The sequence below is a fragment of the Natator depressus genome, chromosome 1, assembly GCF_965152275.1.
Source record: "Natator depressus isolate rNatDep1 chromosome 1, rNatDep2.hap1, whole genome shotgun sequence".
Lineage (NCBI taxonomy): Eukaryota > Metazoa > Chordata > Testudines > Cheloniidae > Natator > Natator depressus.
In genome coordinates, this window is record NC_134234.1 from 131,263,605 (window position 1) to 131,289,905 (window position 26,301).

Here is a 26,301-nt window from a genome sequence, read left to right on the forward strand (position 1 = left end):
TTACTATCTCAACAGAAACCTGGCAGGATATCTGGCTTAATGTGAAAGATACTTCAAGCTCCTTACCCTTGCAATTATTCCAGAACAAGATATTAAACAGGTATTACTGGACTCCAGAACATTTAAGGCTTGATTAGCAACAGGCAGTGAATGTTGATGTGCAAACACCCCCATGCTAACCTTTCACACGTCTTCTATACCTGTCAAAAATGCATGTGTTCTGGAACACTATATTCAGTGCTCTTTTGAAAACTTTAAATGTTGCTATTTTTCCTTCTCCAAGCCTGTGTATTTTAGGGGTGCTGGATGAGTTGGTATTACTAGTTAACACTGAGAAAAGGATTGCCGTAACTATTTTAGCGGCCAAAGGAGTGAATTTGGCAAAATGGAAATCTGCAATTCCTCCCTCATAGACAGACTGGCAAAGTGAGCTCTCTACTTCTGCATTAATGGAAAAAAAATGACTGTCTAATAGAAATGTTTCTAGAAGAAGGTAGACTTCACACAGGGCTCCTGAGTTTGTTTTTGAAACTATTTCTTTGCTCTATTACAAAAAGGAGTACTGTGCTGCCTGGGACAGGTCTGAGGGGCCTAATAAGACTGTTGCAGGGTGTGTGGGGGGAACTGCCTCAATAAACTCTGTGGTTTACCCTGCTTGAGAATACCCTGTGGTTTGTCTTGGACCTTGAAGAGTGTGGTCACCCATAGTATTTTTGCACCCCCTTGCCTTTTTTTTTTTTTTTTTGAGGTTTAAGCAACCACAAACTTCGGAAGTTTACTGCCTAGTATTCATTCGTAATCTGAATAAAAATATCTTGTTTGAGAGACACACAGTAACAGCAAACTCTGTACTAACATGATTCCTAAAACAAAGATAGAGCATGTTCATAGTTCATTTGAACAACAATAATGGAGAAAGTACCGCTCGCTCATTAATAACTGTCTTAGGATACAAATGACGTAAACCCTTCTTTAAGGGTTTGTGCACAGCTTAAAGAGATCACTAATTACTCTAACCAACAATAACTCAATTTCCTTCAAGTCATTTATTCCTGCTCATCCACCAAAATATAAAAATCTCAATTACTTCTAGGACTTAGATAAAGAAACTGAGAAAGACGTTGAGTAATTGCTTATAATTCAAGGGAATGCATAGGGAAGGGGGAGGGAGGAAAAATATTTTTGTAGCTGTTATCATCTACTTTAGTTTTAATAATAAAGTAAAACATTTAATATTTGTTCACTGCTTTATAAGGAAATCAGAAAAAGGATTAGAGGAAAGAGAAACCAGCTGAAATGATACATGCAATTCTTAAGAAACATTGCTTGACCTGGTCAGGAATTTTCTATATAAAACACCCCCTAACCAATATCTAATAATTTTACTGAAATTTTTCAGTTTTCTGTTGGAAAAATCAAAACAAAATATTCATGTCAGATCAACCCAAAACAACACACCTTGGTTTGCTTGACCGAAATGAACTGTTTCGTTTTGAGTCAGTTTGCCATTAATATGTGCATTTCATGTCATGCCTCAGGGAAGCAGTAGTTCATGTGCATTATGCCCCTACCATCCTCTCTGGGCTGGGCTCTCTGCCTGGACTATGCCACCCATGATACATTGCAATCCCAACCTCCGGCTGAATCAGCATGGGAATCACAAAGACACGTTCCTGGCAAGGGGGAATTAGCAGGAGTTTGCACATCTAAATCATAGTCCAGGCCTGGGTCATCTCCCAACCAGAAACTTTCTATTTTCCAACTTTTCCTCTTATGTCTCCCCTTAACACTGGTGTAAAAGTATCACTCCAACTATGCTGCCACTTTTCTTAAATTCTTTCACTGGCTTCCTGTGTCCAAGAGAAGCTCCTTGCCCTCTTGTGATGATCCTAATAAACTCACTCCTACCTTCTTTTCTCCTACTCCCTCACTGCCTCCCAAGTATGATTCCCCCCCCCCCCCCGCACCAATATAATGGTAGATAATCAACTCTCACCTCAAGTTCCATTACGGAATGCCGTGTTGTGAGGGATGAACTCTGTGTATTATTTTATCTATTTTTTCTATTGTACTGGGCATTATGCAAATAAATTCAGCATATGTAAACATCATCTGAAGTAGGTAGCTTATTATAAACAGCGTATGTCAGAACTCTGATGATAAAGAGGGGCTGCTTTACTAAAGTACTTATCAACATGTTCTGTAGACAGGATTTCCACCTAAACCTTCCTATGAGCTGAGAAGCAGAGGAGACTACAGCTAATGTGAGATCTGAATGAAGTGCTCCCAAGTTTCAGTTTGTGAATGAGAAATAAAAGGAGCTGGCATCACACAGTGCATTATTTTTATTGTCATGAACAGAGCCTTTTTATTGCTTAAGAGTCCTCGGGGGAGCACCCTGCCAGCGTAGTTCTAATTTTTCCTAGACCACAAACAAGGGGAATTCTAAGCTTATTTCATGGAATAAAGAAGGGAGACATACTTCGCTGTACAACTCAAAGAAGCTCTTTGATTAAGTGGCTGAAGTCTGAGAAGATATTTGAATTTTCATTATTTTTAACTACATTTATTTTCCTATGCTATTCTGTGCCTCAGCCCCTGAATTGTGACTTTCCATCAGGCCCTTTCTTTGGATAAGGCAACTGCAGGATTTCCACAGTGCTTGCCATTTTTCCTCCCCATCTTTTGCTCTGCTATTGTTACACTGATGTAGAGAGGCGTCTGACCTGTATCACAGTGGCAGTATCTGTGCTGTCAGAGTTAAGGGCCATCATTATTCCCCCTTGTTTTTTCAGGGGATTTATATAACTTGACCATGAAAACCTCTCTCTATCTCTCTCTCTCTCTCTCTCTCACACACACACAATCACTTTTGACTGTGGCCTTGTCTGCTGAGTTTAAGCCTGCAGCAAGATTTTTATAGCTGAGTTAGAATCCAAGCATTTCCATTATAAAAAACACAGTGAGTGCAGCAGTTCCAGAGTTATACAAATATGTAAAAATGCCCCTCCCTCCCTTATATAACCAAAGAATGATTTTGACTGGAAAAAACAAAAAGAAATTTTGCAATAGCATCCATAAATCTTGCCTATTACGTTTGGTAGACTGAAAACAATGGCTAAAACACAGATGTTATTATGTTGTCTACAGGCCAAACCTATATTCCCCCTCACAGCTAATTGTTCAGATTCTTCTACAGCTGTGTTCTAATTACATTAGTGCATAACGGACCGGAACAGCTTCAGTCTATTGAGTAACTAATAAACATTTTAACCAATTTCCTAAAACACATGTCAGGTAATGACAAGCTTAGATCAAGGAAACAGGTAACAGTCCAAGGGTGAAGCCAGAGTCAGGTTTGAGGAGCCAACCAAAAGTCAGAACTGGAGTCAGACGCCAAAGCCTAAGCTGAAGGGTAAGCAGGAATCATAGTCAGATGTAGCCAGAGGTGTAGTCAGGATTCAGAAACCAGAACAGAGCAGGTACATTCTGGGACTGAAGCAGGAACAGGGTTGGGAGCAAGGCAGGAGCAGGGCTTGGAGCAAGGACTAAAACAGGGGTGGCAGCGTTCGGCATGCGGCTCAACAGGGTAATCCGTCGGCAGGCCGTGAGACATTTTGTTTACATTGACCGTCCGCAGGCACGGCCCCCCGCAGCTCCCAATGGCCACAGTTTGGTGTTCCCGGCCAATGGGAGCTGCGGGAAGCGGTAGCCAGCAAGTCCCTGCAGCCCGTGCTGCTTTCTGCAGCTCCCACTGGTCGGCAACAGCAAACCGCAGCCACTGGGGGCTGCGGGGGTCTGTGCCTGAGGACGGTCAACGTAAACAAAATGTCTCACGGCCCGCCAGTGGATTACCCTGATGGGCCATGTGCCAAAGTTTGCCGACCCCTGGACTAAAACAGGTTGAAACAAGGGCTGGAGCATGAAGCAGAGGTGAGAGCAGGGTAAGCACAGCTGCAGGCATGGTATGTATTGAGCAGTCTCTGTACTGCTTCTGCAAGGCTCAAGTAGCAAACTGCTGGTTCCCCTGCCCAATTAGGAAGTGCACCCATTTGGAGTGAGGGGAAATCACTGGGTCCAGGTGAACATGCTGGGTTGCCTAATGATCAGGTTGGGAGCCAGCTGTGCCCCTAACACCAGTTGCCCCTGAAAAGCAGAGAAAACCTTTCACAGTACACCTGCCTTTTGGATTTCCTGGAAAGGTGAGGAATGAAAAACGAGAGGGTGCGGAATGAGTTAAAAAAACAGGTTTGGATGAATCAGAAAAGTGAGTGAAACCAGCTATAAATCAGAGTGTGTGTGTAACCAAACAACCCTGCCCAAAAAAGAGACTCTGTGTGTATGTGCATGTGCATAGAGGATCATGCAATACATTAAATTTACCATGTGTGACCCCAAATGGGAATAGAGACATGTGTAAAGTTAATAATGTGCTTAAGTGTTTGCAGAATCAGGACTTATAACTTCATATTATAGATGAAAACTACTTTTTTGGTAGCTCTCCCTCATTCCTCCCCCAACCCCACCAAAATTATATTGATTTTTTAAAATTGTCTTCTGATCTCTTTATTAATTTGGAGCCAAATTCTGCTTGCCTTGCTCACGTAAGTATTCATGTTGAAGTCACCAGGGTTACCCATGTCAATTAGGAGTGAAGTGCATCTCTGGGTTTTTTTGTTTTTGTTTTTAAAAGACACACAGAAGTCATGCTTAAGTCATAGGGTGAACTGGATTTGTTCCTTAGTACGGTTAAGTCATCAGTTCTTATGTCTTGAGGGGTGTACTCTAAATAGGGTGACCAGATAGCAAATAAAAGAAATCGGGACGGGGGTAGAAGGTAATAGGCACCTATATAAGACAAAGCCCAAAATATCAGGACTGTCCCTATAAAATAGGGACATCTGGTCACCCTAACTCTAAATAATGTATCAATGGTGAAATCAGTTGCTGGGGAGTTAAACTTTGTAATGAGTAGCAGAACCAGTGAACATTTGGGTTCATTGACATCACTTCACTGGATGATAAACACAGGCAATGTATAAAACATTTACAACATATCTCCCCCATAGACCAAGTAATTTTTTTTACAGAAGGCCCATAGCCCATTTTTCATTTTGTCAGAATCATCAGGTCTGCCACACACTAAAAACTGAAGAGCAAAACTAGAAGGAACACCCCACTCATTTTTGGTTGTATTTAATTTTTCTTGTAACTACCATTTCTTGTAACTACCATTCTTTTGAGGACCAAAATGCTGTGCTAGGATGTTAAGTTTTATTACTATTTTATAAGAGCAAATGAAGGTAGTTTAAATAAGTTTTGTAGCCTGTGCACATCTTAATGAACTCTGAAACAGAAAATCAAAGAACAGTAGTTTTTCTCCCTTTGGAGTGCAGGAACTAAGGGTGCTGGGGGTGAGGAAGCACCCCCTGGCTTGAAGAGGTTTCCATAATATACAGGGTTTACAGCTTTGTTCAATGGCTTTCAGCACCCCCACAATAAACATTGTTCCAATGCCACTGTCTCCCTTCCTTTGTTTTGGATATATATTTTTGCACAAGATATATCCTTAAGATATATAAGGCTTATCTTATTTAAAGTAACTGTGTGTTTAAAAAAATTCTAAGGCAACAATAAGACTACAAAATTAAAAACACAGTCAGGCAATAGTGAATTTATTATACAACAGCAACTCTTACAGTGCATTGGGCATGTAGTACATCCGTGTATATTTTACAGAATACATTTTACAACATTATCAGTAATATGTGAAACCAGAAAAACTGAAATAGAAAATGCTAAGGCCCCAGTCCTGTAAACACTTCAAAACATATGGGTGTCCTATTGCAGGTTCAGGTTGTCTAAGTCTGGAGCAGTCGAGTCAGAGAAGAAATACGGCAAAATTAACATTGCTAGTAGAACCTTACATTTTTCCTTTCCTGACTTTTTTGTCATTTGAACTTTGTAACATTAATGTTGCATTAACAAAAGGTTTGTTTTGCTTGACTTTTGTACTTTTGTATTTTATTTTTATTTAAAAGAAAGAGACAAAAAGCAATTACCTGTGCTCAAAAAATAGTATAGATGGACTCAGGATGAAGTTTTTATCTGGATCCAGATCTCAACTTCTCAAGGTTAGGGTGTTCAGCTCTAAAGTTTTGGTTGGTGTCACAGTTCTGGGCAACTGCACCTATATTCCCCCCCACACTCACACACCAATGGTATACCAAGAGGACCCACTCTTAGGCTTCCGGCTCCCCGGCCATCACCTCTCTTGGGCTGAGACATGCATCTCTTCCTCTTGACCGGGGTATTTCCAGGCTGAACAGTTCCTGGCATTCACTGTGTTGTTCACAGCAGAGACAGGCTGCCAAAGCAGTCCTGCTTGCTTTCTCTTTTTATGCAAGCCTATTTTATTCTTAATGTAAAAGCACTAGAGAGAAAACATTTTAAAAAACCCAATAATCTACATGCATGCTAATAAGGTGACCAGACAGCACCCGGACCCTAACATGGACTCTGGCAGGAGCAGTCCTTCAACACCTCACCTAAGGGGTTTCCTTTTGGTTACCAGTTGATCACTGAGCTTCAGCTCAGAACAAGCACCCATTCCCACAGGGCCTCAGTAGGCCTAGTGCTTACAACTCTACCATAAGGACTGGGGCCCTGCGTGGACCAGGGGTCCTGTCAATTTGCTGGATCAGGAAGAAGGCTCCGAGTCAGTTTACTACCAGGCTATTTATCCAAAAATCCTTTCCTCGGCTGTTGGTTCCTGGAGAATCCAGTCTGAACTAGCATATGTGAACCTCTCCAGGGGGTGGCTTCAAAGAGGTTGATAACCAGAGGAATTACATTAGCATCCTGCTCCTTCAAGAGAAGTTACATAAAATTCCACAAGAACACACATACAACTGCATTTTAATACCATGGATCCTAAAAGGTATTAAACCTAATTCAGAAGGGTTTATCCTAATTCAATAAAGTTTATTTTACTCCATAAGGTTTGTCCCAGATGTTGCAAGTCTGTCACAGTTGGGTCCTTGATGATAAACATGGACAGCTGTTAAGTTAATAGCCAGATCCAAAATTGTCCAAATTTCAGTGGTGCTTGGATCCAGGATTGTGATTCAGGCACATCTCTTCATATTGAGCTAATTTATATGCTAATTAGATCAACTGGCTGGGGAAGGAATGAGTTCCCAACTTTGCAGCTGCTGCTTTTTGTCTGGAGAGAATTGTTTGTAAAATTGAGATCAAGGGACAGCAGCACATCTGTTTGCAGTGTGGCAGCTGTATCTTTACAACGTAATAAGTTAGTTTTTTTTTTTAAAGAAAGCTTAGAATTTCTAGCATATTGAAGAACACAGAGAAAACTGAGGTCTCATCTACACTGCAGACCTATATTGGTATAACTATGTTGCTCAGAGGTGTGAAAAATCCATACTCCTGCGCGATGTAGTTACACCAACCTAACTCCCTGTGTAGACAGTTCTGTGTTGGCAGGAGAGCATCTTCCGTTCATATAGCTATTGCCTCACGGGGAGGTGGGTTAAGTATGCTGATGGGAGAGCTCTTTCAGTTAAGAGCATCTTCATTAAAGCGCTACAGCGGTGCTGCTGCATTGGTGTAGCTGAGCCGATGCAGCGTTTTAAGCATAGACTTGCCCTGAAGACTGACCCTAAAATGTGCAGGGTCCATCCACACTTTGGGTTGTGCTGATTGTAGTTCACCTGATGGAGAGGAGGTCTTGTTTCACCATAATCTCATCCCCATTAGGAAAATTTTCTACCAGAGTTAAACAAGTGAAACAAGAAGTGACGTATCTTGTCTTTGTTTCCAAGATAGAACCAAATACCGCAGTAGACACTGAGGCCCAGCCTAACAAGATACTTAGCACATGCATATAGGACTACTCAATAGCCACACTCACTTGCTTAAAGTTAGGCACAAGCTTGGGTACCTTGCTGAATCGAAGCCTGTGGAAAAAAGGTAGATGCCACATACCAGAAAAGACCAAAATCAAACCAAGAATAAAATATCCTGTGAGAAAGTCCTACAGAATTGTATAGGGATGAAACCAACAGGATTCTATAGGTGTTACTCTAAAAACCTGAAGCATTTAATAATGAATCGTATCTTTCCATAGACTTTGGTAACTATCTTATAGCATTCTACCAAGGTAATTTCTACTAGCTTCTAAAAGTTGTTTTAAAGATTCTGTAGAAAGGCTATCCTTCTCTACAGGAATTTTCCATAGTGTAATATTGGTGAATAAAGCAGATTTCCCTTAGACTGCTATACGTGTAGGCAAGAAATGTTCTAAATCCCAATATTGTGAAACCTTTCCTGTACACCATTATTAATATTTAATATAATGGTCTATTAGGCATCTACAATGTTCTCTGAATAACACCGAGTTGCCACAGGAATGAAAATGTAGTCAGAAGCTAAATGGCCCTGTATGAAATATTATCATAACATAGAACTGCAGCTTCCATTGGCTAGGAACGGGAAACTGCAGCCAATGAGAGCTTCAGGGGAGGTACCCGCAGGTGAAGGCAGCACGTGGAGTCTTCTGTCCCCACCCCATGGGCCGCAGGGATGTTGTGCCAGCCGCTTCCAGGAGCGGTACGGGGCCAGGACAGGCAGAAAGCCTGCCTTAGCCCTGCTGCGCCACGGGGCTGGATCTGGCCCACGGGCCATAGTTTGCCTACTCCTGCTCTAGGAAGTTCCTCCAGAATTGCTAGAAGCTGAGGATTTCTGAAGTGCACAGGTACTGGCTGTAAATACATGTTTCAGATATCAAGTATTTCAAGAATAGCTCAATACTCACTTCCACATGTTGGCAGGTTTGAATGAGTTTAGCCAAGAGAGTTTCCAGTTCAGTATTCCTCTTAATAAGGTTCGTGAGGTTATTCTCCAAATTTTGCTGTTTAAAAGAAAGAAAAGAACATTTTAGTTTTCTGCAGAATTTAGGATTTCAGGCAAATACATGGAAAACTGTTATACTTTCAGGTATGTTTGTAGGTATGCACACCTGGCTTTCTTTTTTATCTGTATTACCAGGTGTTTTGAGCAGGCACAGGGTAAGGAAAGTGCCTATTTAGCCATGTGCTGAACATACAGTATCTGATAATGCATGTGCAAAGTGTGCATGCTCTCCTTATAAACTTATTGGAATTCACAAAATTTTAACCAAAACTGTAACTGATTTAATATCAACTAAATATCGTTGTCAAGATCTTCAATATATCTATATTTTTTCTTTCGCCATTTTAAATAAATATCTTATAACCATGAAAATGAAATATCATCCCTTCATAATTTTGTTTTTCCCAGTTGTTTTTGAGAAAGACAGTATCAGACACTTTATTAAAAGCCTAATATAATATCTACTTTGTTCCCTTTGTCTGCTAACTTTGTAATTCTATCAGGGACAGCAATCAAGTTTCTCTAAGAAGATTTCTTCTTTATAATCCCATGAGGCTTACTGCTTATGGCTCTTTATCCTCATGTTTATGGCTGAAATAAATATCAGTGTTGCCAACTCCTGTTTTTATCATGGTTCTCATGATAGCTGAAATTTTATTTAAAGCCTAGCTCCCGAAGACAAGTGAATACAAGAGAGTCTGAGCTTTAATTAAAAAAATACAAAAACCCACAATATTTTTATCCTTGCTGGTTGTGGAGAACAGCTTGAAAACGTGGCCCTAATCCACTTCATAAATCCAAAAGCCAGTAAACAAAAAGAGCCCAAATCATTATTTTTAAATCTCGTGACTTTTGTGAGCCTGACTCGTGATTTTTGAACATTTAGGGCTGGCAATACTAAGGGCTGTTTTTATGAGTAAAAGGCTGATCTATACACATTTGCATCAAAATAACTAAACTGGTTTAATTCACACCTTTTGTTATTTTGGCGCAAGTCTGTGGGGTAGTCTACACTACATAGTCTTTGCTTAGCCAGCATAGCCCCTAGCATAGATACAGCCATAGAATGAGTTTTCTGCCCATATAGTAACATCACCTCTCTGAACGATATTAGCTAAGACGACTGAAGCAGTTTAGAAGACAGAAGGCAGTAGCTGCATCTACACTGGGGATTTTAATAACATAGTTATGACAGTGAGGGGGTGTGGGTATTTTCACACTTCTGACAGATATAGTTCCGGCAACAAATTTCATAATGTAGTCCTGACCTGTGTGTGGACATTCTGTCTAGAATGGATTTCCACAGTTAAATCAGAAATTCCTGAAAACATGGATTTTTAATGGTAACGTTGACAGATACAAGTGTGACAGATACAAGGTTGGCTTGTGTGGCTAAGCAGATGAAACAACAAAATAAATGCTACATAAGCCTTTGCAGATTATCTGTAAATACAAGAGGATTTTTTTGGTGGGGTGGGGAAGAAAATCATAATATATCTAATATAATGTATACGCTCATTATAAAAAAAAAGTTAGGTTTCTGGCCCTTCTGCCAATGCATTGCTGCCTTGTAAAATGTGCACTCAGCCCAATCAAGCAACGCCACCCAAAGAGGTAGGAACATTTCTATTTATCTAAATGAAGTTCTGACTTCAAAGTCCGCTCGTGAGAACTTAAACAGCAACACTAAGGGCTTGTCTACACTACCCACTGGATCAGCGGGCAGCGATCGATCCAGCGGTGGTCAATTTATCGCATCTAGTATAGATGCGATAAATCGACCCCTGAGTGCTGTCCCGTCAACTCTGGTACTCCACCAGAAAGAGAAGCGCAAGCGGAGTCGATGGGAGAGCGTCAGCTGTTGACTTACCGCAGTGAAGACACTGCAGTAAGTAGATCTAAGTACATCAACTTCAGCTATGCTATTCAGGTAACTGAAGTTGTGTATCTTAGATTGATCCTGTGCGGTAGTGTAGACAAACCCTAACAACTAGCCAAAACTCACAAGCTTCTTTTAACCAGGTTGCTTGGACACAGTAGGTGTAATCATATTACAACTTTTAACTGGGTTGTAAGCAGGTCAATTGACTCAGTTAAAATGGTCATGAAGATGGAGCTTTATACAATCATTTTAAAACATGATTATTTATGGAGTGTAATGGGGCCAAGTCCACCCAGAATGAGTCACCAAAACGTAATTATAAGGGACAATTGAGAGGGTGGTGTTTCATTTTTGTTCCACAAGTCTATAGAATGGTTTGAGCCAATGGTTGGAAATTGAAGCTGGACAAATTCAGACTAAAAATAAGATTGAGTTTAACAGTGAGGCTAATTATCCATTTGGAACAACTTAGTGAGGGATGTGGTGTTACTTGCAGTCTTTAAATCAGCACTGGATGGCTTTCTAAAAGAAATGCTCTAGCTCAAACAGAAGTTATGGGCTTGATGCAGAAATTATTGGGTGAGGTTTGTTGGCCTGTCTTAAGTAGGCAGTCAGACAAGATCATCATAGTCTCTTTTAGACTTAAAATATACGAAAACCAAATGTGAACCCATGTCCTTTGCTAAATTAGTGGTCTCATGCAGAGAACAGCATGTGCAAAAAAGGAAGGTAGCAGTTTTCTTCCTTTGGATTTATCAGCTGCTTTCCTCCTAGATCTGCAGATTTGGATAGGCCTAAACCATTACAAGGACTGATGATATTGTCAGAATGAAAGAATGAGATTCTAAATATGCTAAACAGAAAAAACGCTGACTGGTGCTGACACGGCCTTAATTGGCATGACGAGGGTTTCTAAAATTTATCGCAGTAGAGGACACAGCCACATTCCCAAGAACCTCTTTTACTCCCAAAGATATTTTCCTGCACTGTAGAACCTTCCTATTCAAAGGGCTACAAAGAGAAACATACAGCAGTCAGTTACAATAGGAACTGCACAGGATACGGTAAAGTAATATTTTTCTTCTTCTTGCCTGTTCAAATAAATATATATATATATATATATATATACATACACATGAGCGCGCGCGCGCGCACACACACACACACACACACACACACACACAGAGTACTAATATAAGAGCTCCTTTTCCCTTATGGTTTATAAAAGGCTTTCATCTGAAGTTGTGGATCCTGCTATAACCAAACATTCCAGAAGAACACTTTGTAATAACAATGTTACTTAGCATTTATCTAGTATGGTACATGATCTAAGTACTCAAACTTTGGCAGCAATTCTCAGTTCCTGTATTCCTGTGTGTGGAGCAGGAACTGTACTGGGACAGGTTAAAGGTGACTATGCATCACTTTGTATTCCTCATATTCTGGACCTCTAGGTGGACACGGGGGTTAGACCACCACCACAGAAAACACCACCAGTAACTAGTTAATTCTCACAAGGCCCCTGTGAAATAGGTAGGTATTATTATCTGCCTTTTACAAGTGGAAAACAGACAGGTTACGACCCAAATTTTTAAGCTTGGATGACTAAAATTAAAAATCTCACAGAGTTAATTAATAGTAGAACAGAAACTAAGACCCATTGCTCCCGGCTCCAGGTGTCATGCCTGATCCACTAGACAAAATTGCCGCTCAATTCTAAAAGATATACAGAATATTAAATATAAAGAAAAGCTTGGTTTTGAGTATATTTGAATGTAATGTCTTCCCTCGCCAATACAACTGTTGCCTCTATATAGGGATGTTCTGTTCTTTTACGTGAATATGCCAGGATCCCAGATGCACATGGAAGAACTTGAGCTAATTTTTATCCTATGCACCCTATACTTATGCCTAACCTACAGACATGTTAATTTGCTTGTTTGACCCATGTAATTCTCCAGACAGTCTTGAACCCACAGAATGATTATGGGAGTAACTCGCCTCAAGTCCAAAGGCACAGAGCTCAACTATCACTCCACACATTGTGAAGTGGAAATAACTATGATGTTGATACACACTTGTGGGAATTGAGCTTATCCTCAACTCATCACAGTATACCACACGGAGAAACTCAAAGATAACAAGCAATTAATAGGTGAGGAGTATTTTTCATTAAAAAATGTAATAGAAGGGAAACAGCTTTTGAAGCCAATATAATTTAAATTATTTAAACTGAATTAGAATTCTTTCTATATTTTGTAAGAATGCTGCTATTTTCTTATTAATTCTTACATAAAGTGGGGCATTGTGGGGATGATCAAAATGTTTCATATCTACCTAAACACACAAACACCTCTAATAACACAGATCTCAGTATTATTGACAAGTGTTGTTGCTCTTCCCTTTCTGACCTGCTAGTCATACCCCTGGCACGCTGCTTCCTCTTACTGGATGCTTCTGAAGCGCAGCTACGCTTTTGTTCTTTGACTAAACAGCTATAGCTGCTAAGCCAGAAGCTCCTCCGAGTTGTTGTCCTGCCTTTGTCTTCATTTCCTTAACTATTTCAAGTCTTCTCCCCACACCTATTTCACAGCATAAAGAGGAACTTTATGAGTACAGATCCTGGGGAAAGATTGGGATAAACTCCGGATAAAGTACACTTGCTGGAGAAAAACAAATGCAATGATTCTGTTAAGTCTCATTCAAATATAAATTATTAGAGTCTACAGAGCTAAAATATCAGAGTAACAAAGTTTAAATTAAAAAAATTAATTCCTCTGCATAATTTTCCACTGAGATAATCTAGCAGGATTGAGAACAATCACAAGCTACAGTACTGCTTTGGTTTTCCCATAGGATAGCTTCATACAAAATGCAATACATCTTTCTCAGTGCATTCAAACCTCTTTCAAAAACAATGTACTAATATTATTGTGTAGTGTCCAAATAGACTTGGCACAAAACTGCCATTAGAGATGGGCAACAGAGGCGAAATTCAGATTTCAATCGATTTCAAATATCCCAAAATCTGGTGGTAGTCTGAGTGTAGGATTTTGGGTTAGCCCCCATCTCTAATTAGTAATTAAGAAGGGAAAGGTAAAGTGGTATGGATAAATTACAAATGTTTGGGCTCAAACTTGAACTTTTAGAGGTTTGAAAAGGTGTGGACAACTTTTGACCCCAATTATATTTAACTTCTGTCCAGCTCTGCATTTTTTTTTTTGTAGCAGCTGAGGTTAAGAATTGAAGTGTTTAAATATCACAAGAAGGGACGATCAGTCAAAATGTATTTCTTCCCTGCCAAGAAATGGGAACTGCTGGTAAATCAGGAAATCTCCCAATAGCCTGTGCACACAAAATGTCTAGGCTAATCCATTCCTAGCATCCATTCCAAAGCTGAAGTTCTGAGCTTTACACATCACTAATACTCAAACAGCTTTTACTGCCACAGACAGGTAAAAGCTCCTCTGAAGAGCCACAATTTATGCAGTGCTTTTAAAATTCTGGCTTCTACAAACATGTGCCTCTCCACTTTCTAAAAATTTTGTTTTATGGGATACATCATGAGGACAATCTGCTTTTAATCAGCCAGTACATATTACTAAATTCTGTGGTTGAAACATAACCTTTCTTGATCTTATGGGATTATATAAAAAAATCAAATAAGTATTATACATTATGACGAGTGAAGAAGGAAACCTGACTGGATTAAAATTTTAAAGAGAAGTAAGGCTGGCACAGCAACAGTTTCCTACAGATATCTGGATCAATTGGGCTGACAACACTTGCCAATTGGAGACACAGTAATGAAAGGATAAGTCAGTTTTCAACTGATATAGGGCAAGCCATGATATGAGTGTTTGATACAGGAAAGGAGGTGGCACGTTTTATCTTGAGCATCATTAAAGCAGAGAAGCCAATACTAAGCAAGTGTGAAATAAGCAAAAAAAAAAAAATTGCTGAATTTTAGTAGGCGACAGCAAATATTTGGTCACATATTGGATTAGCCCAGGTGAATGAAGAGAAATATTGTTTATAGCAGTTTTCAAAAAGTGAACTCAAATAACTTCTCCTTAAACCCAAATTTGTTCTTTGCACTTTTGTTTTTATTACTAGTTTTATAGGCTGCTGTCTGAGCCCATAAAGCTATTAATCACGGTCATATCACACTTCACCTTTTTATTTAAAAAATAACTTCCCCATAACCAAGATCGAGGAACAGACTGTAGAACAATAATAAATCAGTTTAACTGGGATGGAACTGACTTTTGATAGATCCAACTTTGTATGCAATTGAATTTACTTTCTGGGGACTCTGTCAAGGTTGTTATCTTTAAAAGTAAAAAAGAACCATAGTGTCAGTTATCCCATTTTGGAGGACTTAAGGTCAGTATTCATAGAATCATAGAAGATTAGGGTTGGAAAAGACCTCAGGAGGTCATCTAGTCCAATCCCCTGCTCAAAGCAGGGCCAACCCCAACTAAATCATCTCAGCCAGGGCTTTGCCAAGCTGGGGCTTAAAAACCTTGAAGGATGGAGATCCCACCACCTCCCCAGGTAACCCATTCCAGTGCTTCACCACCCTCCTAGTGAAATATTTTTTTTCCAATATCCAACGTAGACCTCCCCCATGGCAACCTGAGACCACTGCTCCTTGTTCTGCCATCTGCCTCCACTGAGAATAGCCTAACTCCATCTCCTTTGGAACTCTCCTTTCAGGTAGCTGAAGGCTGCTAACAAATCCCCCCTCACTCTTCTCTTCTGCACACTAAATAAGCCCAACTAAGGATTCTTGCCTTGTTGGTAGTTTGTTTGTGTGTGTTGTTTTTGGCAGCTTTCTCTTCCTTATTTAAGAGGAAAAAAAGAGAAAAAACCCAAACAAACAAGAGAGCTGTGACTTAAGTGTGAATCACAGTAATTGGTTCTCTCTCTCCCCCCTCCCAATTTTAAACCTGGCTAGAATGTTCGCATGAAGAGTGCCATGTGCTACTAGTGCATTTATCCTGCACCACTGAAAGTCAGTGGTAGTTTTGCCTTTGTCTTCCACTGGAGTTGGATCTAATTCTAGCAGAGCATCAAGCAGAAAATTAGTATGCTCTACAAGTTTAGGGCTCCATCCCAGAACATACTCTAGGGAAGTGTTCAGCACCTTCAATTGCCTTTTCACATGCTCTGCTCTTTATCCAGTGCTCAGAAGCGTCTGTACTGTAGGTTGCAAGGTTGAGTAAACACCCTGGAGGGGGGCTGATTGGATAAACTGAGACTATTCACATGCTTAAAGTTAGGCTTCAGTTTAAGTACTTTGCTGAATAGGGGCCTTAAACTTTTTTCCAAAATACCATATGGACCTGGTATAAGACAGTCATTTTTCAGTGTGAAACTTAAGCCAATGACATTTGTTTATTTTATAATGTAACAGCTCATATGCTATTGGTTATGTTACATAACTTTTGATCAGCGTCAGATCTGGGATTTCATTAGAAAAATAATCATATTTGATCTAGATTTGAACTACAGCATTATTATGTTGAAGGCCTTGGTATTAACAAGTAGTTAAGGGTACAACATAAGAAAAATGTTGGATAGTCTAATTACAATCTCTTTCAAATCTGTGATGGGATGTTGGAGGTATTTCTCACTACCGCATATGGCAGCTTGGTGGTGAGCTCAGTTTATACCAAATAAATCAGCGTGAGCTGCAAAACACAGATCCTGTTTGAATCTGAATTTGAACCACCATAAGTATTTCAGTGGTATGCAGATTAAGGATTCTAGTTTTGTACACTACTGATATAAATCCTAATGACAACATTTCATCAAGGATCACAGTCACATTCTGCCACCCGCTCCCTGCACATCCCATTAAGAAAATTCAGAAATGTTTGGACCTGAAATTGTGGTTCAGGTCCCTGTATAATTTATATATAAGAGATTCTAGCTATAAAGAAAAATAACTAGAAAAATATATTGAATGAATAGCTTTTTAAAGAAATAAAACATTTTGGAGACCAATCCAGATTCATGTACCTCACTGAGATTCCAATCTTGCAAACACTTGTGTGCGCTTAACTTTACTACTGTGAGTAACCCCATGAAGCTACTTAACAGTAGTAAATTAAAGTATATACATGAGTATCTATAGGAATGGGGCCTATGTGCTTTTTCTAAGGCTATTTTTCACTAAATGTATATTATAATAAAACATTTATATAGTACCACAATATACACATACTAAGGTAAATTCTACTGTTATAATTATCAAGAGTCAAATATTATTTCCATCTGCTTCAATTACTTCATATTTCAAAGCATATATCAGGGAAAACTTCCTAACAGGAACATCCACTAGAGTCCATTCTTTTTCAGTGGAAATGGGGGGAAGTCCAGTACTCAAGACAGTTAAAACTAGAATAGACATGGCACTAGAAGACATACTGCAGCGAACAATCCTGCATTCATAAAGGCATAGACAATGTAAATCTAATAGGTCTTTTCTAGAGATGAGCCCAAATCAAACTCCCCAGTGCAAATACCCCCTTGACTTCCAGGAAATCCAGATTCAAACTCTGCAGCTTAGGTTCATTTCTAATTATTTCCATTTCTAACTTTATGACCCATCATTATATAGCTTAGCATCTGAGTCTGTATTTTCACATGTTGGTTTCTCTGTTGGGTCACTTCAAAATCTCAATAGATTGAACAATCAAGAAAAAAATCTTGCACACTTTATTAGTCTCTTACTAGTGATAGGAATCAATTAAGCCATTTTTATCAGTCAAATAAGAACAAGATGTTCATATGGTAAGCTTAACTTTGTCTCCAGCCCAAATGTATCTTGGTTTGAAGGCTAAAAGTCTGTTCCGCTGCTCATCTTTAACCAGATAGTGAGAAGAGTGCAAAAGTTAAATGTAAGCCAGCCTGCCCAAACTGGTCATATACTAGCTTTAACCATTCATGTATAAACCTTTGTCACCCAGAACTTTTAGACAATGGAAAGCACATGCTGCTTCACTCTGGTGGATAGACCAGGGATTGGCAACCTTTGGCACGCAGCCCACCACGGTAAGCCCCTGGAGGACTGGGCCGTTTTACCTGCCACGTCTGTAGGTTCGGCCGATCGGTGGCCAGCACATCCCTCAGCCCGCGCCGCTTCCTGCAGCCCCCATTGGCTTGGAACGGCGAACCGCGGCCAGTGGGAGCTGCAATTGGCCGAACCTGCAGACACGGCAGGTAAACATACCAGCCCAGCTCACCAGGGGGCTTACCCTGTTGGGCCGCGTGCCAAAGGTTGACGATCCCTGGGATAGACTAACATCTCAGAAAAAATGTGCAAATCAAATTACTTCTGGAGAGAATCTTTTCTGAGCCTTGAGTGAGAAATCTTAATGTTTCATTTGACCAATTTAGACAACAACATGTCCAATTTGTACAGGCTTCCTCCAGAAAATTATTCATTTGATTTACTACAACCTTTCGAGTTTTCCCTTCTACTGACGGTGGCAAAGGTTGAATGGTGAACCAGTGGCTATGTAAATATGTTTCTTATGTCAATTTGGCAAAGTATAAATAAATGAAAAGCCCAAGGAGATGATATTTATTCAGAATCTTTAGTCAAATAAGGGTCTGATTTTTGAGCTCACTAATTTTACTCTAGTGCATTACTTCAGCTTTATACTCTTGTAAATCCATTGACTTCTGTGAATCAGGCCTACCAATTTTAACCTAGTTACACGCTGTTTAGGTACATAAAACATATACACACAATCCAGGAAGAGGAAAAAAACTAGATCCCACATAATGTCATGCAAAAATTGTTACACTGCAGATGGACAATATGAGGACTCCTCTGGGATTTTTAGGCTGTGACTATGTTGGTTTGGACCCTGTTTCTGATCTCTCTCTTTCATTTTTAAAATCATTCTATCAGACTATAGTTCTTTCAGTCTTCTTTAAATGATTGAGATAAGGTTTAGTGCATTATTCAATACTTTATAGTGAAAGAAATTACTTAAAGAGTTGTACCTGAAACTCATGTAGACATTTTAATATGTGTTAGCAAATACCAAAATGAAAACAACGAGGTCAGTTTGGTTCTTGCTGTTTTCGTGGGTCCCAAAGCTATACTTTACTCCTCTAGTTTGAGCTGATTTCAGTTATGCAACCACTTCCTCTTGTTTGAACACACAGGGTCATGTAAAAGTCAAAATGAACTGTGCATGGGGGAGAAGAGTTGACATGTGTCTAATCCATACTGTCCTGCACCACACTCTTGGATATCTCCAGGAGTTCTGGAAGTGAACCCTGGCAACACTTATCAAACCTCAGGACATCAGGCTTCCCCAGATTAAGATGCTTGGGTTCCTCCTTTCAACACAAAGTATCATATATGTAAAAACATAGCATACATACTGTGAGATGGCCAAGAAAATACTTGTACAAGTAGATGGGAGGAAAACGTGATGCTGTATTGACTGCATAACTGAAAAAGAGAACAGCTCAGTTTTTAATATTGTTCTTTTGTTTTGGAATATGTAAATTTTATATTTAAGTTTAATAGTGACATTGAAATAGTAAAACATCATCATTATTGGTAAAGCTTTCACTTTGTTTAACAGGTCAAGTAGGGATTCTGAATTACATTTGGTATAATTATATAGTAATATTAACTGTAAAAAAAACCCAAGCCTTGTTTTTGCATGGATGGTTTATATTCAACATATAAGCCAACATGGATGGCTTATATTCAACATTATAAAAAGAAGCCTCTACCCAAGATGGGTTATAAATTAGTAAGGCTCTGGTTCTGCTCATACATTTGCCCAGTGAGTTTCTTGTTTTTTGTAATAATTTGTTTGTCTGAGAAACTAATGACAGCCCAAATTATATGACTGCCCTGTCTCCATAGCAACTAAATTACTTCAAATGAAAAAAAACACAAAAACACAGACTGACCTAAAAACCTCCTAAAACTATCAAAATAAGTAATTGACTAATAATTCACCAAACTGAATTTCTGTCCAAATAAACAACAATAATTCATGCTTTATACTGGTATAGCACTTTGCATGGATCGATCTCAAAGTCCTTTACAAAAGGTGAGTAAGCATTATGATCCTTATTTTACAGACAAACTAACTTATCAAAAGTCACTCAGAGCTGTTCCAAAGCCCATTGCAGACTATGGGAATCTTTCTATTGCTTTCAGTGTTGGATTAGGTCCACAGCAACTCAGCAGCAGTGCCAAGAACAGAATCCAGTTCTCCTGACACAGTTGCCATTTAATACATGGTTTTATGTCACTAATTTTGGGACTCAGTCTGGTGCATATTAAATTCACAGATTCAGAGAGTTTAAGGCCAGAAAGGACTGTTAGATCATCTAGTCTGACCTCCACATACAGCCAAATTCTTCAGTAAGTGATTTGACGCAACTCTCACTTACTTCATCAGAGTTGCAGAGGCATATTTGATAGGAGAATTTGCCCTGTTATAACATACTAATGACTCCTCATTATGGCAAAAGCACTAACTCAAAGTTATCTAAATCCAACCACACACATGTGCACTGTGCTTTCCAAATCTCACCAGTACAGGATCAAACTGGAAGTTAAGTGGACAAACACCCCCAATTCTAGGGCTGTAAGGCTAGCGTCAGAGTCACATTTTGAAGAATTAATGGCTTGCCATTGGGCACTATTTTTTTAATGTACTCCTGAAATGGGAGACTTCAATAATTCCTTTTGGGCTTGGCCTGGTCTTAAATGCTGTACATTCTCATTCCCAAATCTGTGTTCTAGTATGTCTTTAATGTATAACATTAGCTGCTGGATGCTTTTCAACTAAACAAAGATCTAGTTTGTTTCATTTCTGCAATATACTAAAAGGCATGAGGAATAGAGAGCTAGATTCACAAAAGGACTTAGGCGCTTAACTGCCACTTCAGCTGCCTAAATCCCAGGCTTCACTGGGATTCATAAAGCCCCCTCTCAGCTGCTGCCAAACCCTGTAGACACCTAAACTCACTTGATACCAAAATTTTCACTGTAAAAGTTCCCCGGGGTGCCTATGTTTCTGTCTCTGCACATACCTCACTCTAGGTATGCAGACACCTAAGCCCCAGAGTGATTAATGAACCAGGGGAAGAGAGGCATTTGTCTGCCTAATTCACCTGTGGGGCCCAATCTCCTGCCACTGCCCCCACTCTCATAACCTTTAACCCAGTGGCTAGGGTACTTACATGGGACATGAGAGACCTGAGGGGAAAAATGGATCTAAACAGGGATCTGCCACCCCTCAGGTGAGTTCCCTAATCACTGGGTTACAAGTAAGGCTCAGATTTCTCACGGATATTTTTAGTAAAAACCACAGACTGGTCACGAACAACAAACAAAAATTCATGGAAGCCTGTGATTTTTACCAAAAATATCCCTGACAAAATGGGGAGGGAGGAGGGTCTAGCATCCACAGCAGCTGGGAGGCTTCCCCTCACTCCCCCCAAGTAGCTGGGAATTGCAGGGGGGTGCTCTGGCTGAGCAGCAGGGGGGCACGTCGCTGTCTACGGCAGCTGGGCAGCTGTGTGTGGGGGCCATGCCACGCACGCGGAGTGGAAGATCCACAGTCCCCTCGCCCCCTGCAGCAGCTAGAGCTATCGGGGGGCGGGAGGGGAAGAGTGTCCCAAGTGCTGGGAGCTGCAAGGTCCTCCTACCGCCCATGGGAGCTGGGAGCTCTGGAGTCCCCCTGCTGCCCAGGAGATAGGAGCTGCTGGGAGCCAGCCGCCAGCAGTGGCTGAGAGCTGCACAGCCTGCCAGCTGACAGCTCCAGCCCCCGGGAAGAAAATGTCATGGAGGTCTCTGGAAGTCACAGATTCTGTGACTTCTCTGACATAATGATAGCCTTAGTTATGGGATATTCTGATGTGCGGCTCCCTCAGTCTTGCCTGTTGGTGGCTAGAGCACCCACCTGAGAGGTGGGAGACCTAGGATCCAGTCCAATAACTTGCTCCAATAACTCTCATTATTTATTCAGAGAGCAACAGCTTCAACAGTAGAATGAGGGAGCAACACATCAGAATATCCCATAGCCTGGTGGTTAGGGAACTCACCTGAGAGGTGGCAGATCCCTCACTCTGTCCATGTCCCTTCTCCCTTTCAGGCAGTGGGGGGACTGGTACTGGGGGGTCTCAAACATCCCAGGTGAGTACCCTAACCACTGGGCTAAAAACAACGAGAGAGGTCCTCTCTTCCCAACTCCCACCTTCTTGCAAGAGCAGCGTAGGTGCGCAGCCCCAAAAGAGGGTTTGCAGCTGACGATTCCAAGCAGAGGAACGTGCCTCCTTCAGCCTAGATTTAGGTGCTGAATTCTCTGAGGGACAAGGCTTACACCTCCCCCGCCACCAACTTTTGTATCTCCCATTGGCTAGCTGAGTCAGAGAGCTGCCTAACATGCTGGTCTTTGTGGATCCCGTTTTAAGGAGCCTCTCTCTCCTCCTTTACTGTGTAGGGAGCCTGCGTGCCTAACTCATGCTTTGTGAATCCCGGTGACTTTCTTAATGCTTGAACGTTAGATGTGGTGATGCTGAGCTGAAATTCATTTGTGAATCTAGCCTTGAATGACTAGCACTGGCATCAAACACTAGTGCATTAATTAATTTAGGCAACACATATGATACATGTGGATTTTCTTCTAAGAAAATGTAATTGTTATCTTTAATAAGACAAGCCCAAATTAACCTGCCACCCCAATAAACCATTACATTTAATAGAAGCAATGGAAATCTGAAGAAATTGCAATTTTGACTGACAGTTAAAACCTAATTTATGTGATTTTATCCCTCTTTAATTGGCTACAATAGTTATACCATCCAAACACATTACTATGACATGCCTATATATGATCACAAAGGGCAAATAAATATGTATGCATTTAAGATTCCATTTTTAAGTCTCCATGAAGGCCTTTTTCAGGAAAATCAGTTTAAGACTCTGACAAGTTTACTATATTTATTAGATATTTCTAGCACACCTATCACTATACCTAGGCAAACCGTACAGTTTTAATATTTTAAAAATAAATGATTAAGCATAATTTTATTATAGAGCTGTACAGCACTTACCTATTAGCTTAATTGCATCTATCTCTTGAATTCATAACTTCCATCTGCCATCAGTTTCATTATTTTACTGCCAAGTCCCACAGTTACAAAGAATTATATATTTGCAAACCAATAAAGTACACTGTAATGAAAATTTCTTTATAGTTTGCCATTCATTAAATTATACTTTCTTCTAGTGTAATTACAAATTTAAGGTGAAGTGCAGAGTAGCTGCAGCACCCACTGAACGGGTACAGCTGATGCTGAGCACCTCATAAAATCCCCAGCCTCTACCAAGCAAACTGTATTATGTACTCACCTATAAATGAATAGTGACACCTTTTTACCTTTCATTCAATAGTGGTAGGGTACAGTAAGCATAGCGGGACAAATTGTCAACCTGTATTCTAAGACTTGGTGTATCAGCATGTGGCAAAGGGCAAGTACTGCAGGGCTGTATTGACACTGCAGGCATGAAAGTTTCAAATAACTTTAATTTAAAAACCCATCAGTGGAGAGGACAGATTCAGTTCATTAAACAGCACTGCTTTTAACATCTGCTTGTAGAATGTGAGAATCAGACGAGAAAGGGAAAAAGTCTTTGTATAAAAAGTCTTTGTATTTTGCTTCAGACAGAAGAACAAATGAAATTGAGAGGTAAGTATTAAGAGGATGTAGGGAAAGGCTGAGAAAAGAGGAAAAGATCTGTGCATCAACTAAATAGTTACAGATCTTGATATAAATTTCACTCCCATTTCTCAGCTTTTCCTGAACAGACTGGCTGCCCAGTTTTTCAACCAATTAAGCTATGCTCTTTTCAACAACTGAAAAAGCCACTTGGCTGAAGTGGAATCCTAACTTCTTTTAGGGTTGACAGTACTATCCTCTTAATTGGGACATCCTGTGGGCAGCCTATCATCCCAATTAACAGGCTATCCTGGTTAAAACAAAAGGCGATTGGGGGGCAGGGAGAATGAAAAGGTTTGAAGATTAAATAAAATGATGTACCAAACCAAACCAATAAAAATGCAAGATAAAAATTTAATTCTCTTAAATTCATCTCTATTTTTGATTCTTACAGGTCCTGACCTAGCAAAGTGCTAAAGAAGATGCATATTTTAAGCATATTAATAGCCCCATTGAGTTCAAGTTTGAGTGCTTTCTCGACTGAGGCATTAATTAGCAACTTCTGTACTAACGCTGGAGTTTATAATTTCACAGCTGGCTGATGATCACTTAAACCATTTATATCAGCCCAGTGCATCCCCATTAAGTGGATTTTTTTTTTTGCTAACAATGTCCCCAGTAAGATGCAGTCACATCATTCATGATCATAAGGCTAAACTCTTTTCCCAATAAACTGGCCATCCCACTACTGATAAGTAGCATAGATACACTAAAAGATATGCTCTAGTTCAACCACAAGTTATTAGGCTCGATGGAAGAATTACTGTATAAAATGTTACAGCCTCTATTATGCCGGGGGCCAAGGTATCATAATGGCCCCTTCTTGTCTTAAAATGTGTAAATCAGTGGTGTCTAGAGGAGATACAAAAATGAATATATTCTGGTATGCACAAAAAGTCAAAATCAGCTGTCAGTAAAGTTCATGCACATCTACATGGTTTTCAGAAATGTAACTGACATAATCAGAATTTACCTGAAAATATTTAGACCATATTTTATATTTTCAAAGCTTATAATATTATTAAGGTTGCCTTACACTTCACATTACAAGTTCCTATTTTCACTTGCTTATAACTTTGCCAAACTTGAACTGTTCAGTCTGAAATTTTCCATTCTGGGTGTCTAGCTCACACTTTTCTTTTTTTGGTCAGCCAAAATGGATCAATCATTTCCAAGAACAGGTTGTTTTACTCATGTAAAAAATGTGTTCAACTTTTCTTATGAAACTGGTGGTCCCAGGGTTTGGAGCAGAAACTTGAAATTTGGACCAGTGTGGATCTTGTCTCAGAGATGTGCCTTTTGTCATTCTGGGTAGCTTCAGCTGCTACATGTGACAGGAGTGTTCATGCATCTGCCAATGACATGCTTTATTTGAGCATAAGCTTTCGTGATGAAGTGAGCTGTAGCTTACGAAGGCTTATGCTCAAATAAATTGGTTAGTCTCTAAGGTGCCACTAGTACTCCTTTTCTTTTTGTAACTTTATAGTACAAGCACAATGTAAGATCTGAAGTGCCAAATTTGCAAAGACCAACTTCCATGGGGCATAAATTTAACAGTAAGAATGGGAAAACAGATCAGAAAACAACATCAACCAGACTGAATTCATACTACTCCAATTAGCCAAACTAGCTGGATTTAAGAAGCTAACTTTCCTCTGGCACCTGTGCTTCATCCCCAAATGACAGGCTTTGCCAAACTAACATTACTGTGTAGAATTTCACATCAAAACATTACATGGTAACGCTGAAAAGTTAAAGCAACTGTGGGGGATTCAGTAAGCTTTGGTCCCATCTACATTACAGCCATAACCAAACCAGGGACTCCATTACAATGCCGTTGCCCCCTGAGCCACTTACAACATAGTTAAAAATCTATAGTGTGGACAGGACCTAACTGTGTCCCCATAGCTAAATCCCAGATTTTAGCTTGATTATGGGAACATGGTTAGATCCTGTCAGCAATACACATTTCAACCCTCTTGTTAACAGGTTAAGAGGCAACCATGTTGTAACTGAATCCCCTTATGCTTAGTGTTGACAAGGCTGTTGAGCCAGCTTTTTAAAGGTAGGTAGGCACTTAAAGATGCAGCTAAGAGTCTAGTGAGTTTTTCACAAGTGCCTAGGTGCATAACTTCCACCATGCGCCTGAAGCAGTTCACCCATCTCTCCACTCGTGTTGCAAATTTCCTTCTGGTTCAGGCAGAACCTTTTGACCCATTTGGCTCCTTGAAGTCTGTTCACAGATGACGTGTGAATAGAACAGGCGGGTAAGTCTGTTAAATATACTGTTCACTGTGACTAACTCACCAAGCTGTAATACTATTACAACCAAAATGGGCTTTGCTGGAATCTTGGCTCTGGACACTCACTCTCTCAACCCAGCTGTCAGCTGACTCCAGTAATTGGGCAGCTGTGTTGTAGTATCTAATCACTAACTGGCAGAAACTAGAGGTAGGATTTTTTGTCAATGGATTTTATCCATTGTAGATGTGTCTCTTACATGTCATGATTTATTCAAGAGAAAAGTCGAACTTTCTGGCAGGAAAAAAAAAGGGGATTTATCCCAGCAAACTCCAACTCGGTTATAAAAAACAATACTTTACACAAGAAAATATTTACTGTTCCTAATGAGAGATTTTGGGGATGGGGTACAACTTTTGTACACAATACATGCTATTCACTAACAGGTCTATTACTTTGCTTTCTCAAGT

General features: G+C 40.0%; 1 protein-coding gene across 8 annotated transcripts in view; it reads right to left on the reverse strand.

Annotated features, from left to right (window-relative positions):
• The window catches only part of MID1 (midline 1), a 324,140-nt gene that overhangs the window by 51,688 nt on the left and 246,151 nt on the right, over nucleotides 1-26,301 (reverse strand). For all 8 annotated transcript variants that reach the window (XM_074966579.1, XM_074966622.1, XM_074966589.1 and 5 more), the window contains one exon: nucleotides 8,834-8,929. In XM_074966579.1, coding sequence (XP_074822680.1) covers nucleotides 8,834-8,929 — 96 coding nt within the window. The remainder of the gene's footprint in view (nucleotides 1-8,833; nucleotides 8,930-26,301) is intronic.